At 41.7% G+C, this 14,020-nt stretch overlaps 1 protein-coding gene across 1 annotated transcript in view; it reads left to right on the forward strand.

The window, feature by feature from the left end:
- Positions 1–1,176: 1,176 nt before the first annotated feature.
- LOC129406562 (leucine-rich repeat-containing protein 37A2-like) overlaps positions 1,177–14,020 on the forward strand; it is a 49,874-nt gene continuing 37,030 nt past the window's right edge. The window contains exons 1-6 of the mRNA XM_055144727.1: positions 1,177–1,393; positions 2,337–2,408; positions 2,616–4,908; positions 6,595–6,666; positions 9,186–9,257; positions 12,659–12,730. Of these exons, the coding sequence (XP_055000702.1) occupies positions 1,177–1,393; positions 2,337–2,408; positions 2,616–4,908; positions 6,595–6,666; positions 9,186–9,257; positions 12,659–12,730 (2,798 nt within the window). The remainder of the gene's footprint in view (positions 1,394–2,336; positions 2,409–2,615; positions 4,909–6,594; positions 6,667–9,185; positions 9,258–12,658; positions 12,731–14,020) is intronic.

A 14,020-nucleotide genomic window follows, 5' to 3' on the forward strand; every position in this document is an offset into this window, starting at 1 on the left:
CTTATTATGAAATGTGAGAAAACATTTAGTACTAATGCCAAAGAATTCAGAAAACTAACACCCATCCCTAAATGAGGACTCTCTTGGAACCAACTCCATTCAAAGCTCTCTACTCAACTAGACACTGGGAGGAAGCCCCTTCTCATGGAATGTATATTCTAGAAGTGTGAGATAATGAGAACTGAAATCCATGAGAAGGACTGTGAAGAAAGTTAAATGGGTGCTAGTCACAGTATTGCAAGAGAGCCTTGTTACATTCTGACATTAAGCTCTTCAGTGGTCTCTCCAAGAGTGCTAGAAAGGCAGGCAGCCCTCTAGAAAGGGGCTTGCTACTTTTTCTCTATGAATTAATGTTGAGCTCCATGCAAGAAAGGGGGTTTTGCCCCAGGCCAGTGTAAAGGAGTGTATATGACTGTTCATTTGTTTAAGGTCGGTCTCCCAGAATAAACTGTTTATGGCCCCAGAGCCCTCCTTCAGAAAATTTTGGGTCAGTGGTTCCATGCTATCCCCTCTCTAGGAGAGTATTAATCAGAGATACTGAGAGTTTAAAGGAAATGAGAACATTTGGGAACCCCCATCCATCCTAAGTAGTGCTCCTTTTGCAGGTCAGCTAGCTTTCTTGGAAGCAGGATGGGCCAGGGGAGGAAGAATGTGTCTCGGATTTCAGTAGTGAGGAGGACACACCAAGACCACCACAACTGGACTAGTACTGTTGAATTCGCCAGTGTGCCCAATGGGGACACACTGTTCCTTCCCCTCCCCACCCCCACCACAGGGCTAGGCCCAGAGTCGTTGGCAGTCCCAGTCCTGTTTGGCTGGCAGGGGAGGCTGGGGGTGGGCGGAGAAGGTGGGAAGAGGACCTGATTGGACGTCTTTGGTGCCTTTCAAGTGCCTTTCTGGGTCCTGCTGGTTCCCCAATAAAGGCAGCATAAAGGGGCTGTGGGGGAGGGGCACGGGGTTGCTAAGGGTGTGCCGTTGCTAAGGTCCTCAGTGCCTAAGGGTGCCACGGATCTCCTGGCTGCCACAATGGCTGGCCTCGGGTCCGGACGCCCGCGCCCTAGTGGCTTGGACCATGGCTCTCGAGTTAATCCGAGTGTCATGTCCTGGCAACAGCGATATGTCCTGTGTCTACTCTTGTGGCCACCAATGTGGCTGCTTGTGCAGGGAGCTCCGATCATGAAGCAGGTCCTGCACCCAGTCCCGCTGATCCCCGACCCCTCCACCCCCAAGCCCTGGATTTCACCTTCCCGTGCTCCTGCACCTGAATCGCTTCATGCCCTTCAACCACGGGTCAAGTCCGGGTTTTTTCAACGTTTCACCCCGACTATTGGCCGGATGTTGTTACCGCCGCAGAAGTTTAAAGGTTTCATCCCCATCCTGCATGAATACTCAGGTAAAGGGTTGCCCTCTGCATCCCATCGATTTGCCCTTCCACACCAGGGTTTGAATGACAAGCCAGCAACACATCAGAGGCTCCCAGTTGATCCAATGATATGATGGACTCAGGATCAGAGTCCACCTCTAGCTTTGTCTCCTAGAGGGACAAGTACAAGTCCAACTATAGGTCTAGGTCAACCTGAAGATCACACATCTGAAATGCCTGCTCCACCTCTAAGTGGACAGGTTCCAAAACTACTAAACTTCATTATTTCTCCTGAAAACAGGAGGGAGGGTCTAGTTGGCCATCACCATGCTGCTGAAATTGTTGTGTTGGGTCCAGAGCCGCAAGAAGCAGAGACGGGCCAGACTTGCAAGGAAAAAGTTTATTCAAACCAACATGCTGGGGCTGCACCTCAAGTGGATGCAGCGGTTTGTGCTAGTTAGGGCAGCCTTTTTATAGGGCTCAAGTCCTCTGGGCCAGTCACGTTAGTCACGTAGCCTCGTCTGGAACCACTATCTCGGAATTTGTGTGTCTGGAGACATTCTTTCATTCTTCTTGCCCTTCGTCAGGAGTTACTATCTGTAGAGCCCTGGGACCGGAGTCACTATCTGGGCTCTGTGTCAGAGGCCGGAGTCACTATCTACGGGGCTGTGGGACCAGAGTCACTATCTACTGGGCCGGATTCACTATCTGCTGGGCCGTGGGACCGGAGTCACTATCTGGGCTCCTTGTTCTCAGCAACTCCTTCTGTGAGCGGGTCCCTATCTTTTAGGCACATACGTGAATTCCAGCCCAACCGTCAGGCAGATGTCAGGATGTATGTGACAGGACCCAGGCATAGTACATTATTATATACAGTTCAGGGTCATAAGCATGGTTACAGAAGCAGAACAAAGCGAGGTTACAAAGGTCAAGAGTGGGCTTTAACACAATATAATTTCTTTTAACTTAACAGTTGGAACTCCCAGAAAATCTAAGAAACCTCATCATCGACCACAACAGATGCAGGATGAGGACTTAGATTCCAGTATGGATATCTTTTATCCTGAGGGGAATGAACCCTTGGATGTACTGGGAGATTCAGAGCAACATCCACAGATCCCTCACAAGACTGAATCCTTTTCACCCCAGTCCCAGCATCCAGAACCCTCTGAAGAGCTAGAACAGCTTCCCTTTAAGGCCCTGGAAGCTGAAGTTTCAGCAAGCACACAACAGACCCCAGCTGCACTTCCAGGATTTCCCGAGGAATCGAAACCTTTAGTTCCAGACTCAGATTTGCTGTCCAGTACCCCTGAAGAGGGTGATACTGCTTCAGTCCTGCCAGAAATCCTAGTTCAGCCTACATTGGGTCCTGAGGAAAGGGGGTCTTCAGTACCTCAGGAGATGGAAGCTCAGTCTTCAGAGTCAGGTCTGAAAGCACAGTCTTTACTGCATCATCAGCCAAATGAACTGTCTCCAGTCCAGAAAGAAGCCCATCTTTCAAATATATCTACTGTCATCATCAAACCTGCCTATCTGCAGATTACCGGAACTCCAAGAGTCAATAAGCAGGATGAAATTTCAACCCAGCCAGAAACCCTAAGTCTAAGTCACACAGGAGAGAACCGTGAAGAGAATGAACACTCTCTAGCTCAAGAGGTGGCCCAGTCTCAGCCTCTAGAGAGCCCTGAGGGTGACTCTGCCATACAGCAGGAGGCAGTGGCTCAAGCTCCAGAGATCCTTGAGGTGACTGAATCTTCTATCCAGCAGGAATCCCTAGCTCAGCCTCCTGAATCTTCTATGGAGTTGGAAGCTCAACCATTTCTTCATCCTGCAGAAAATCTTCCAACTCCAAGTCAGAATGGAACTTCACACTTAAACTTGCCCCATGTCACTGCTCAGCCTTTGAGTGTGACATTTTCCATTTTTTCAGAGGTTGGTGATGAGGTTGAATCTTCTCCAGTGCCACAGGAGGCCCTGGATCAACCGTCTGAGCCATCTGAGGAATCTGTCACTAATCCACCTCTGCATCCCGAAGAGTTTATTACATCTCCACGTCACAATGAATCCCCAAGCTTAAATTTGACATATGTCAGTGCTAAACCTATTGGTGTGACATTTTCCATATCTACAGAGATCAGTAATGAGGATGAACCTTCAGTCCAGCAGGAGATGCAGGCTCAATCTCCTGAGCCATCTGAGGAATCCGTCACTCACCCTTTCCCGCATTCTGAAGAAAATATTCCATCTCCAAGTCACAGTAAAGTTCCACACATCAACTTGCCCAGTGTCACTTCTAATCCTAAGGGTGTGACTATTTCTGAAACTACAGAGGTCATAAATGAGGTCAAACCTTCAGTTCAGCAGGAGGCCCAGGCTCAACCTCCATCCCAGGAGGTCCAGGCTTCATTTCCAGGCCTCTCTGAGAACATGGAATTATCTGGCTGGCAGATTTTATCATCAACCATTTCTGAAACACAGATGTTCCAGAGTGAGATGGTAGCTCTACATTTGGGTCAGACTCTAACTCAGCTTTCGCCAGACAAGGAACCTGCTGAGAAAATGGAAATTTCTTCACCTGTGCAGGAGACCCTCACTCAGCTTTCAGAGTTACCAACAGATATCGTTTTGGCTCAGGCTTCAGAGCATTTGGAAGGACCACTTTCAGCATCAACTCGGCATCCATCATCAGTCCGGGTCACGACTCTCACGGCAGAACCAAGTAGGGAGAGCAAAGCTTCTACGACCCTGAAGAAGACTAGCGCTCCCACAGAGCACACTGTGACAAAACCAACAGGGAATGTGCGGACTCATTCAATCGCCACTAAGATTTCAGCTCTACCCAGTCTGGGGGTTTTGAAGACAGTACCTTCTCCAACCACACAGAAGACCCCAGGTCAGACTTCTAATCAAAATCAACCTTCTACACATCAATATATAACTGTACCTTCAGAACACACTGTGAAGACTAAACCCTCGACAACCCTGACAAGTACCAGTGCTACAGAACACTCAGATGTGACACCTATTACACCATCTCTGAGTCCTCATTCAAACCTGAGTGAAGTCACATATCCACCTATAAACAAGGACGTTACTGTCACTGAAGGCAGTTCAGTTACAGCTCCAACCATGCAAGAGACTGGAGTTCCGTCTTCAAAGGCCCCAAAGAAAGCTGAGGTAACAGTTTCAACAAGTACCACTCTGACAACCCCCACAGAGGGATTGCTGTCAGAACAGGGTCAGCATCAACACACAGATCTGAGTGAACAGACATCTGTAACTTTGGACGAAACGCCACAACCAGAAACATCAAGGACAGCTTCCCTGACTCACTCTTCAGCCCTATCTTCTGGACGATCTACTTCCGAAAAGGCACATGTAGATTTCCCTGAGCAACTGCAACAGAATGAACACATGACCTTCAACATATGTGAGCTCTGTACCTGCACAGAGGATACCCTCTCCTGCACCGGTCTCAGTCCAGAGAAGAGGCTCCGTAGAGTGCCTGTGCCAGGGCCCAACATCAACAGGACCTTCACTATACTGTAAGAATCACCTTTCCTCTTATCTCTGCATTCTGCCTATTGACGTAGCAAGCCTTTGCTTCAATGTCTTCCTGTATCTGCCTCATCCCCCATGTCCACGTTAAATGATTCTCTCTCTTTTTTCATATTTTGTTGGTGAAAAGATATCCTCATTCTTTGGGGCTGGAGCGATAGCACAGCGGGTAGGGCATTTGCCTTGCACTCGGCCGACCTGGGTTTGATCCCCGGCATCCCATATGGTCCCCCAAGCACTGCCAGGAGCAATTCCTGAGTGCAAAGCCAGGAGTAACCCCTGAGCATCACTGGGTGTGACCCAAAAAGCAAAAAAAAAAAAAAGATATCCTCATTCTTCTTTAAATGTTGTTTCTTCTTCCCCAGTCTTTTTCTTATAATTGTCCATACTCTCTTTCCTTCCCTATTTTTGTCTCACTCTCAACCTATCCTTCATCCCCTCATTCCTTCATTTAATTCCCTAACCTTTGTTTTCTTTTTTGCCCTAGCTTTTTTTTTTTTAGACAATAGTATGTCTTTCTTATCTTTTTTTGCTAGTGCCACACCTTGTGCTTATGGACATGATTTCTGGAGCCAGACTGCCTGAGTTTGTCATTTGTTAGCTTTGTTACCTTGGACAAGTCATTTAGCTCTGTGACTCAGTTCCCTTTTCTTTAGGTGGGGAGTATGGTAAATTATCACTTCCTAGTATTGCTGTGATACTTGTTCATTTTGATACTTATGAAGTTAAGTACCAGGGGTAAGTCCTCAGCACCATCCCCCGCACCCCTACCAATTTCATGCATCTATACATGTGTAAGTTCATAAACTTTGGTACAATAGGTCAGTAAAGTAAACAGGGTAATGTGTGAAAATCCCACTTTCCCACTCTCCCAGCTGTATGACTACCGCACAGTAACTCCTGTTACCATCTTGGGTTTTCTTCTACTTTCTTTCCTGTGTATTTTTTCCCCCACTAAAGATAATTCTTTGTGATTTGTTCTTTTCCTGGTGAAGTACATTGAATATATCTCTCCTCACTAGTCCCATTCATTTTCTAATTTCCCTAGTCTGTCTAGAAATTTCTACTATCTCGAACTTTGAATAGAGAGTATAGATCTAAAACTTTGGTGTTCTCTGGCAATGTTTTTTAAATATTTATTTGCTGATAATTTTGTTCATTTCCCTGTATATTATACTTTTGAAATTAAAAGTTTCTCCATTGATTTGCAGTAGGAGTTACAATAGGTGTGAGTTTGGAAAAATGACTTACATGCTAATTAATTGGCATTATTTTAGCTACTCAAGGAATTAGGAAGTTTAGGTTGTGAGGTATTTCATTGTTTGACTAGTCACCCCACATTATGTCTCTAGTGGGGCAAAATGGAAATCTGATAGCTGTGGAAATAAGCTGGTGTCTTCTGTGTTTTCTTTATTCTTTTACTTATTCTGTTTTGTTTTGTTTTGCTTTTTGGGTCACACCCTGCAATGCTCAGGGGTTATTCCTGGCTTTGTCCTCAGGAATTACTCCTGGCAGTGCCTGGAGGACCATATGTGAAGCTGGAAATCGAACCCAGATCAGCTGTGTGCAAGGCAAATGCCCTCTCCGCTGTGCTCTCGCTTCAGCCCCTCTTTTACTTATTCTGTTCATTCTTTTCCTACCTATTCAAGTCTGTGAACTGTGTTTCTTCACAGAAATTTCCAAGGAAACTCTATTTCTTCCATTGATGGAAATACATGGAAGGCATACCCTTGGGTTGAGAAACTGTGAGTATATTCTCTCCAAATATGAATATTAAAAAGTAATTGCACCATAAAATCCTCCTTAGTATACAATTTTAAGATCAATACCTCTGATAAAAAGGAATTTCCCCCTCACGTCCAAAACAACCTCTATTAGTTATAATAGTTTACTTCTTTAAAAATTTTTAGTTTACTGGGCTGGAGCAATAGCACAGCGGGTAGAGCGTTTGCCTTGCATGCGGCCAACCCAGGTTCGAATCCCAGCATCCCATATGGTCCCCTGAGCACTGCCAAGGGTAATTCTTGATTGCAGAGCCAGGAGTAACACCTGTGCATTGCCAGGTGTGACCCAAAAAGCAAAAATAAATAAATAAATAAAAATTTTTAGTTTACCAAGCTCTTATTTAAAATGTCTCTTTGTTTTCCATTCTATAACTAATAGAGTTAATTTTATACACACTTATACATATATGTATATATTTTGGTGATGCAGTTTTTTTATTGAAACTTACTTTAGAAAGATGTGAGAGGAGAAAAAGAGAAGTACATGTTTTAGAGACAGCCCACACAGATGAACAAACATGATATGTGTTCACATTCTTTTTTATTTTTTGCTTCTTGGGTCACACTTGGCAATGCACAGGGGTTAGTCCTGGCTATGCACTCAGGAATTACCCTTGGGGGTGCTCGGGGGAGCATATGGGATGCTAGGATTCGAACCTGGGTTGGCTGCGTGCAAGGCAATCACCCTACCTGCTGTTCTATCACTCCAGCCCCATGACTACATTCTTAATTAAAATTTAAAAAATGACTCATAGTGCAAAATTTAATCTTCTGATTTGTTTTTTTTCCCTGTAAATATAACATCTGCCACTTGATACTTTCACTTTATTTTGCTTTAGACTTCTTTCCTTTATGGTACATAAAGGTTTACCCCATCCATTTAAACTCCTGTTTAATAGTAATTGTATTGAAAGATGTTTTGATTTTTTTTAATTTGTTTTTGTTTTTGTTTTTTGGGTCACACCCGGCAATGCGCAGGGGTTACTCCTGGCTCTACACACAGGAATTACTCCTGGTGGTGCTCGGGACCATATGGGATGCTGGGAATTGAACCTGGGTCGGCCACGTGCAAGGCAAATGCCCTACCCGCTGTGCTATTGCTCCAGCTCCCTTGATTTTTTTTTTCACATGAATTACTGCAGCTCATGGTCTTGTGAATATGGGCAAATAGGTCTGTTAAATAGATAAATAGATATAGATTTGCTGGGCTGAAGGATATGTAGTTATAAAAATTTAATTGACCTCAAAATAGTTGTGCTAATTTAACAGTTCATGAAAGCATTGATTCTCCATGCCCATCCACCTCTGAGCATTCTTCATTCGGGGGCTGGTCTGATGAATGAATAAAAGGGATCCCATCTGTATTTTAATTTTTCTGGTTATTTTTGAATTTAAATACTTTTACATGTTCACTGAACCTTTGCATTTTTTGAATGGATGGTCCTTTGCCCATTTTTCTGATGTTTATTGCTTTTTTAATTGTGTCAATTGAGACACAAGTGTTGTATAGAAAAATATTGACATCCGAAGTAGTAGACTAATCTTTTATGAGTTTTGTATGTCATTAAACTTGAATATGAGTAATAAATGATGTTTAAATTAATGAAAGCATGATAGTCATAGGAATTTGATACTTACTGGCAAGATCGGAAAAGGCTATAATTAATTCATTTTTTAAAATATCTTTTTATTTTAGCTATTTTGATTTACAGTTTTACAGTATTGTCCATGGTAGTGTTTCATGGTTGTTCATGGTTAGGTTTCAATCGTACACTGTTTCAACACCCATCCCTCCACCAGTGTACGTTTCCCAGCACCAGTATCCCTAGGTTCCTCCCATCACCCCCCACCCCCCACACCGTGCCTGCTTTGGACAGGCACTCTTCTTCTCTCTGTCTCTGTCTCTGTCTTTCTCCTTTTGGGTATTGGGGTTGCAATATTGATACTGAAAGGTTATCAGGAATATCCCCTTATCTACCTTAAACACTCAATTCTTGTCCAGCGTGATCACTGGCCTCAATCATTCTTGAGTATTTGTCATGTGCACTTTGTGCACGTTTTATTTCCCAGAACAAAAAAAGTTAATGGTGTTAAGTTTCAAAGGGCTTCCTTTACAGATTTAATTTCATTCTTCATGGGGTATCCAGAGTAATGTTTGGAAGAGAGGAGGGAGTGGCAATCCTGAGGTTCTGGTGTCACCCAGAATTTGGATCTGACAGATTTTCTGACCTAGAGAATATGCTTTGAATAAGTTACTTGGTGTGAAGAGTCAATAGCTGTGCTTGTGTGATGGATATCAGTATATGATGGATATAAGTGAGGACAAAACAAAGAGTTTAAACAGAGATCACTATCCCTAAGTTAAATAAGAATTGGGGTCTTTAGAAAGCACCATGATTATGTGTAAGAATTAGTCCTATGTAGTAAATAGTCATAGTTATTTTGCATTTTGGTCCAGAAATAATTTTTCCATTTCTCAGAATCCTCAGTGACAATTCTTTGACTGAATTACATAAGGATTCATTTGAAGGCCTGCTATCCCTCAAGTACTTGTAAGTTAGTTAATCATTCATTTATGAGATTTTAGCTCTGTTGTTTATAAAACAAAGGGTGTGCAAGTTAATCTTTATCATTTCTTCCAGTAATACAATTCTATAGTTTTGTGATTATAGCATTAAAAACCTCTCATGTTATTTCTGGCACTAAATTATATTTGCATTTATGTATATAAATATCTACATGTGCATATATAAAAAAACTTTAGGCTTACTCTTCAAGCCCATGTTCTCCCTGGATCGTGTACTTTGCTTACTTGTCCCCATGTCTCTTTGTTTGCTTTTTTTGGTCTGGAGAAACCCGGGATATCTTGTGAACCAATTCTTTCTCTTTGCAACCCCCCCACATCTTTCTAAGAAAGTTTCATTCAATATAAACTGTCTTGCTTCACAAAAGTTTTTCTTTAAACTTTAATAATAAATGAAAAGTACTTATATTTGCATCACCCATGTAAACTTAACTTAAGTGCTAATATACTATCTCCTCTATGTTCGCATAGAGTTCCTTTATGTCCCCATGGATCAAAACCAATGCATGGTCCAGTTTTACATAGCCCATTAACTTAAGAATTGTTTTTGTCAGCTGGGGAGATTGCACAAATGTTGAGTGTGATGCTTAGCAACAGGAGGCCCAGATTGGTTTCCCAGCAGAACGAGGTTCTGGGCTCCCCATTCCCTGACCCCCCAGTAATGTTCCTGAAGCATCCTCTGAGCACTACTAAATAAAAACAAAGAGCTATGCAAATATGTTCCTGTTTTTATTTTTTATTTTTAAATTTTCATGTATGTATGTATGTGTGTATGTATTACTTTTGGATCACACTCAGGGATGCCCAGGGGTTACTCCTGGCTCTAAACTCAGGAATTACTCCTGGCAGTGCTGGGGGGACCATATGAGATGCTGGGGATCAAACCCGGGTCAGCTGCATGCCAGGCAAACACCCCACCCGCTGTACTATCACTCTGGCTTCATTATTTATTTATTTATTTATTTATTAAAATTTTGTGCATGAAGCAAGATAGATTTTATTAAAACTTATTTAGAAAGTTGTGAGGGAGAGGAAGTAAGAAGTATGTGTCCAAGAGAGAACACAGGTGAGACAGAGTGGAAATAAACAAGCAAAGAAGCAGAAAGAAGCAAGTGAGATAGTCAGGCCCTGAAGAGCAAGCCCTGAGGACTTTCAGAAGGTGTTTTTATTCAATCCTTCCAAAAAGGTTGTCCTTTCCTGGAGTTTTGCATACTAAAAATTAGTCTGGGTGTTGTCACAGGAATGTCTTGCACTGTTGATGTTCTCTTTATAATCTCATGGATTCTTGTGTAATTTCTTTTCTGAGGGGACCAGCCTTTTCTGGGTGGGGCCTTGGATTTTTGCATCCTGGTGGTACCTCAGTTTCTCCTCCAAGAGCTCAGGATTTGCATTTCAAATGATGTGACTCAAGCTCTTGAGCTACTTTGGGGCTAGGGAATGTCTTCTTTAGTTTTAGTATTCCCCCAAAGTACATCTGCCAGCCTGCACCAGTAGGAAAGGGAAAGCAGTCCCAACCTCATCACAGGCATCCTGGGTCCACCGCCTGTCCCTTGCAGGAAAGAATTTCAAGAGGTGCAACAGTGAAGCAGATTGAATGAAACGTGCTTAGGAAGATGTGGGAGGAGAGAAAGGAGGGCGATGTTGGAGAGAGAGCACCGGCTTTTCCAGAGTGCAAGTGAATAAGCCAAGGAACATAGACCCTAGCAAGCGAGACACACGGGAGAGCACAGCTTGAAGAGCAAGCTCAAACTATGCTTGTGTTTATAAAGTCGATGTTTGTGTTTTTCTGTAAAAGAAAAAATATTATAAAAATATGCTCTGCAAAATCTAGAATATTATTATTTTTAAATTTCTGGCCTTTATAGAAAACTTCTAAAAGTTGGCTTAATAAAAATTATTTAAAAAATAAAAATAAACTTGAATTATAGAACAAGAAAATAAAGAACTTTACTTGAATTCCAGTAGCCCAGAATTTTAAAAAATATGTGTAGTTTCATCATTGTGATTTGCAATACATTCTTACACCCTATGTCAGCATATTTCTGAATTATCTATAACTTAAATGAAAATTTAAATATGAAATACTTGGCTAAAACAGAGTGATTCTATAGCAGTACTATTAAGAACATGTGAGATTATCACGAGGAGAGTTCTGTTGTAGGAATTGTTGGGCTATTGTCACACAGACATCTTGGACAGAATCTTGTAAAAAGAGAGTAGGAGAAAGGTAGAACACAGGAAAAACACCTCAATGCTCTCAGAATACCAAAAAAGAGAGTAGACACCTAGACCCAGGAGTTGTAAGCCAGGGCTAGCATGCAGAGCTCCCTCGTGCCCACCTGCGCTGGGTCACTCAGGCCTGCAGTAGATCACTTGGAGGGCCTGTTAACCCCCCACCACAGTTCCCGCTTCAGCTGATTTGGAGTAGGTTGATTGGAGAACAGGCATCTTCAATCAGCTCCCAAGTGAGACTGGTGTTTGAGAACTATTTGGAAAGTTAATACATGACGGTGTGCATTGTGGGTCAGAAAAGGAAAGCCTGGGACTGGAATGATAGGACAGGGGTAAGGGGCTTGCTTCTGCACATGGGTGACCCAGGTTTGATCCCCAGCACCATGCAGGGTCCCCCTGAGCCCCCCAGAGTGATGTGTGTGCAGTCAGGAGTGATCCCTGAGCAGTGCCAAGGAAGGGAACGAAAGAAAGAACAGAGGCAAGAAGAGGGATGAGCTAGGAGATAGTTATACCCATCTTGGTCATATGTGAAAGAACTTAAGGAGAATTAATAGATATAAAACAGTCAACTGTAATCAAAAAAAAATTCAGCACTCTGAGGATTTTGTTTGTTCCACCCCTGTACAATGAAAGCAGTGAATTAATGGAATATTCAGAAAATATAGAACCAAAAATTGATTTTCTATTATGATAAAAAAGTTTAATTCTAAATTAGTTCAAAGTTCTGTCTGAAAGGAGTAATTTCATTTCACATTATATGAAAAAGGATCATTTTATTAGCCTAGTTAAACAGGAAGGTATATAAACATGAGACTATTCATTTGAATATTTGAAATGATTATATTAAATATAGTAATTTCACATGGAGGTAAAAAAAATTGGACTCCAAGTAGAATTGAGAACATAAAAATCACCTAATCAATTCTCTGCTCCAAGAAAAGTTTAACTCCAATATTAGAACCAAGTAGTCATACAATTAATTCATGAAGATTTGTGGTTGAGAGAAATGAAAGAAGGTTAGGGGTTCTGGAACATTCAAATCTACTCATTCAATATTATTTTGACTTCTACTAGTTATTTCTAATATTATATATTTGGTAGTTAATTGAAACAATATTTACCTCTTCCTTTTCCTAGAGATTTATCTTGCAATAAGATACAGTTCATTGAAAGGTGTACATTTGAAGCACTACCATTTTTGCAGCATGTGTAAGTTAAAAATCACTGTCACTGTCACTGTCATCCTGTTCATCATTGATTTGTTCCAGCAGGCCCAGTAACGTCTCCATTATCCTAGCCCTGAGATTTTAGCAGCCTCTCTTTACTTGTCCTTCCCAGTGGCGTTGCATTAGAGGCTCTTCAGGGTCAGGGGTTTGAGACCCATCATTATTACTGTATTTGGCATATGAATACACCACAGGGAGCTTGCCAGGCTCTCCCTCCATGTGGGCAGTAAACTCTCAGTAGCTTGCCAGGTTCTCCAAGTTACGTGAGTTATGATAACCATGTATAAACTAGCTAAGAGAAAACTACAGCAATTTGTTCTCAACACAATAGTTAGAAAAGTAAACTAGTTTTCAGGAAGTACTGGAAATGTCTAAAGTCTTCTATTCTGTAGATTCTCAAATGTAGGATGAGGCAATATCCCCAATTTCTCCTGAAAAGAGGAATATCCAGGTATGTTTAAAGACTTCATATTCTAGAGCATTCCCTAATTACTTTATTTAAAGAATTAAGTGAAGCTTGGGTGAAGACTCATTAGCCTATGGTGACCTCAGTCGATCCTTATTTGGGATGCTTTGAAAGGTCACTTGACAGAATCAGCTAGAGAAGAGCACAGAGATTTAATATAGACTGAGTTACTGTTCCTTGAATGAGGCCTAACAATGCAAATCTTTAATATCACTGTAAACAAGTATTTGAAAAATAATCAGCTAAGCAAGTCTAGTGCACATTTCTTTTACATTTACTTTATTTCTGGGTTCAAATTCAATGCTATTGTAATACAAATTTCTTTTTTATTATTTTCAGAAGACACTCTCCTTCTACCACAGTAATTATGACTGAGACGGCATTTTACAGCTTACATACACTCCCCCAAATGTCACCACATTTGATTACACTCGTACAGTGAAAGAATGAACAGGGACAGAACTGAAGAAAATTGGACAATATCAATTTTAATATGTGTGCACAAGAAAGCAACCCTTTGTTTGCTAGCAACTTCTTAAGATATGTTTTATTAGGGGAAATATTTTTATAATTATTTCTAACAAAACTGTTAATAGCAGGGTCAGGAAATCAATTAGCAATAGAGTCCCACTTCCAAAAATAACATGTTTTTTATAAGCATCATAAAGATGATTCCATTCCTTGTACAACTTTTTTTACTCTTTTCCGAGGCTAAGAAACACTGTTTAATATCACATACAGAAAGGGTTTCATTAGCATCATTGCACAGGCCTCATTGCATCCCTCCCTGCTCCCAACTTCACACAC

Source organism: Sorex araneus, chromosome 7 (genome assembly GCF_027595985.1).
Source record: "Sorex araneus isolate mSorAra2 chromosome 7, mSorAra2.pri, whole genome shotgun sequence".
Classification (NCBI taxonomy): domain Eukaryota; kingdom Metazoa; phylum Chordata; class Mammalia; order Eulipotyphla; family Soricidae; genus Sorex; species Sorex araneus.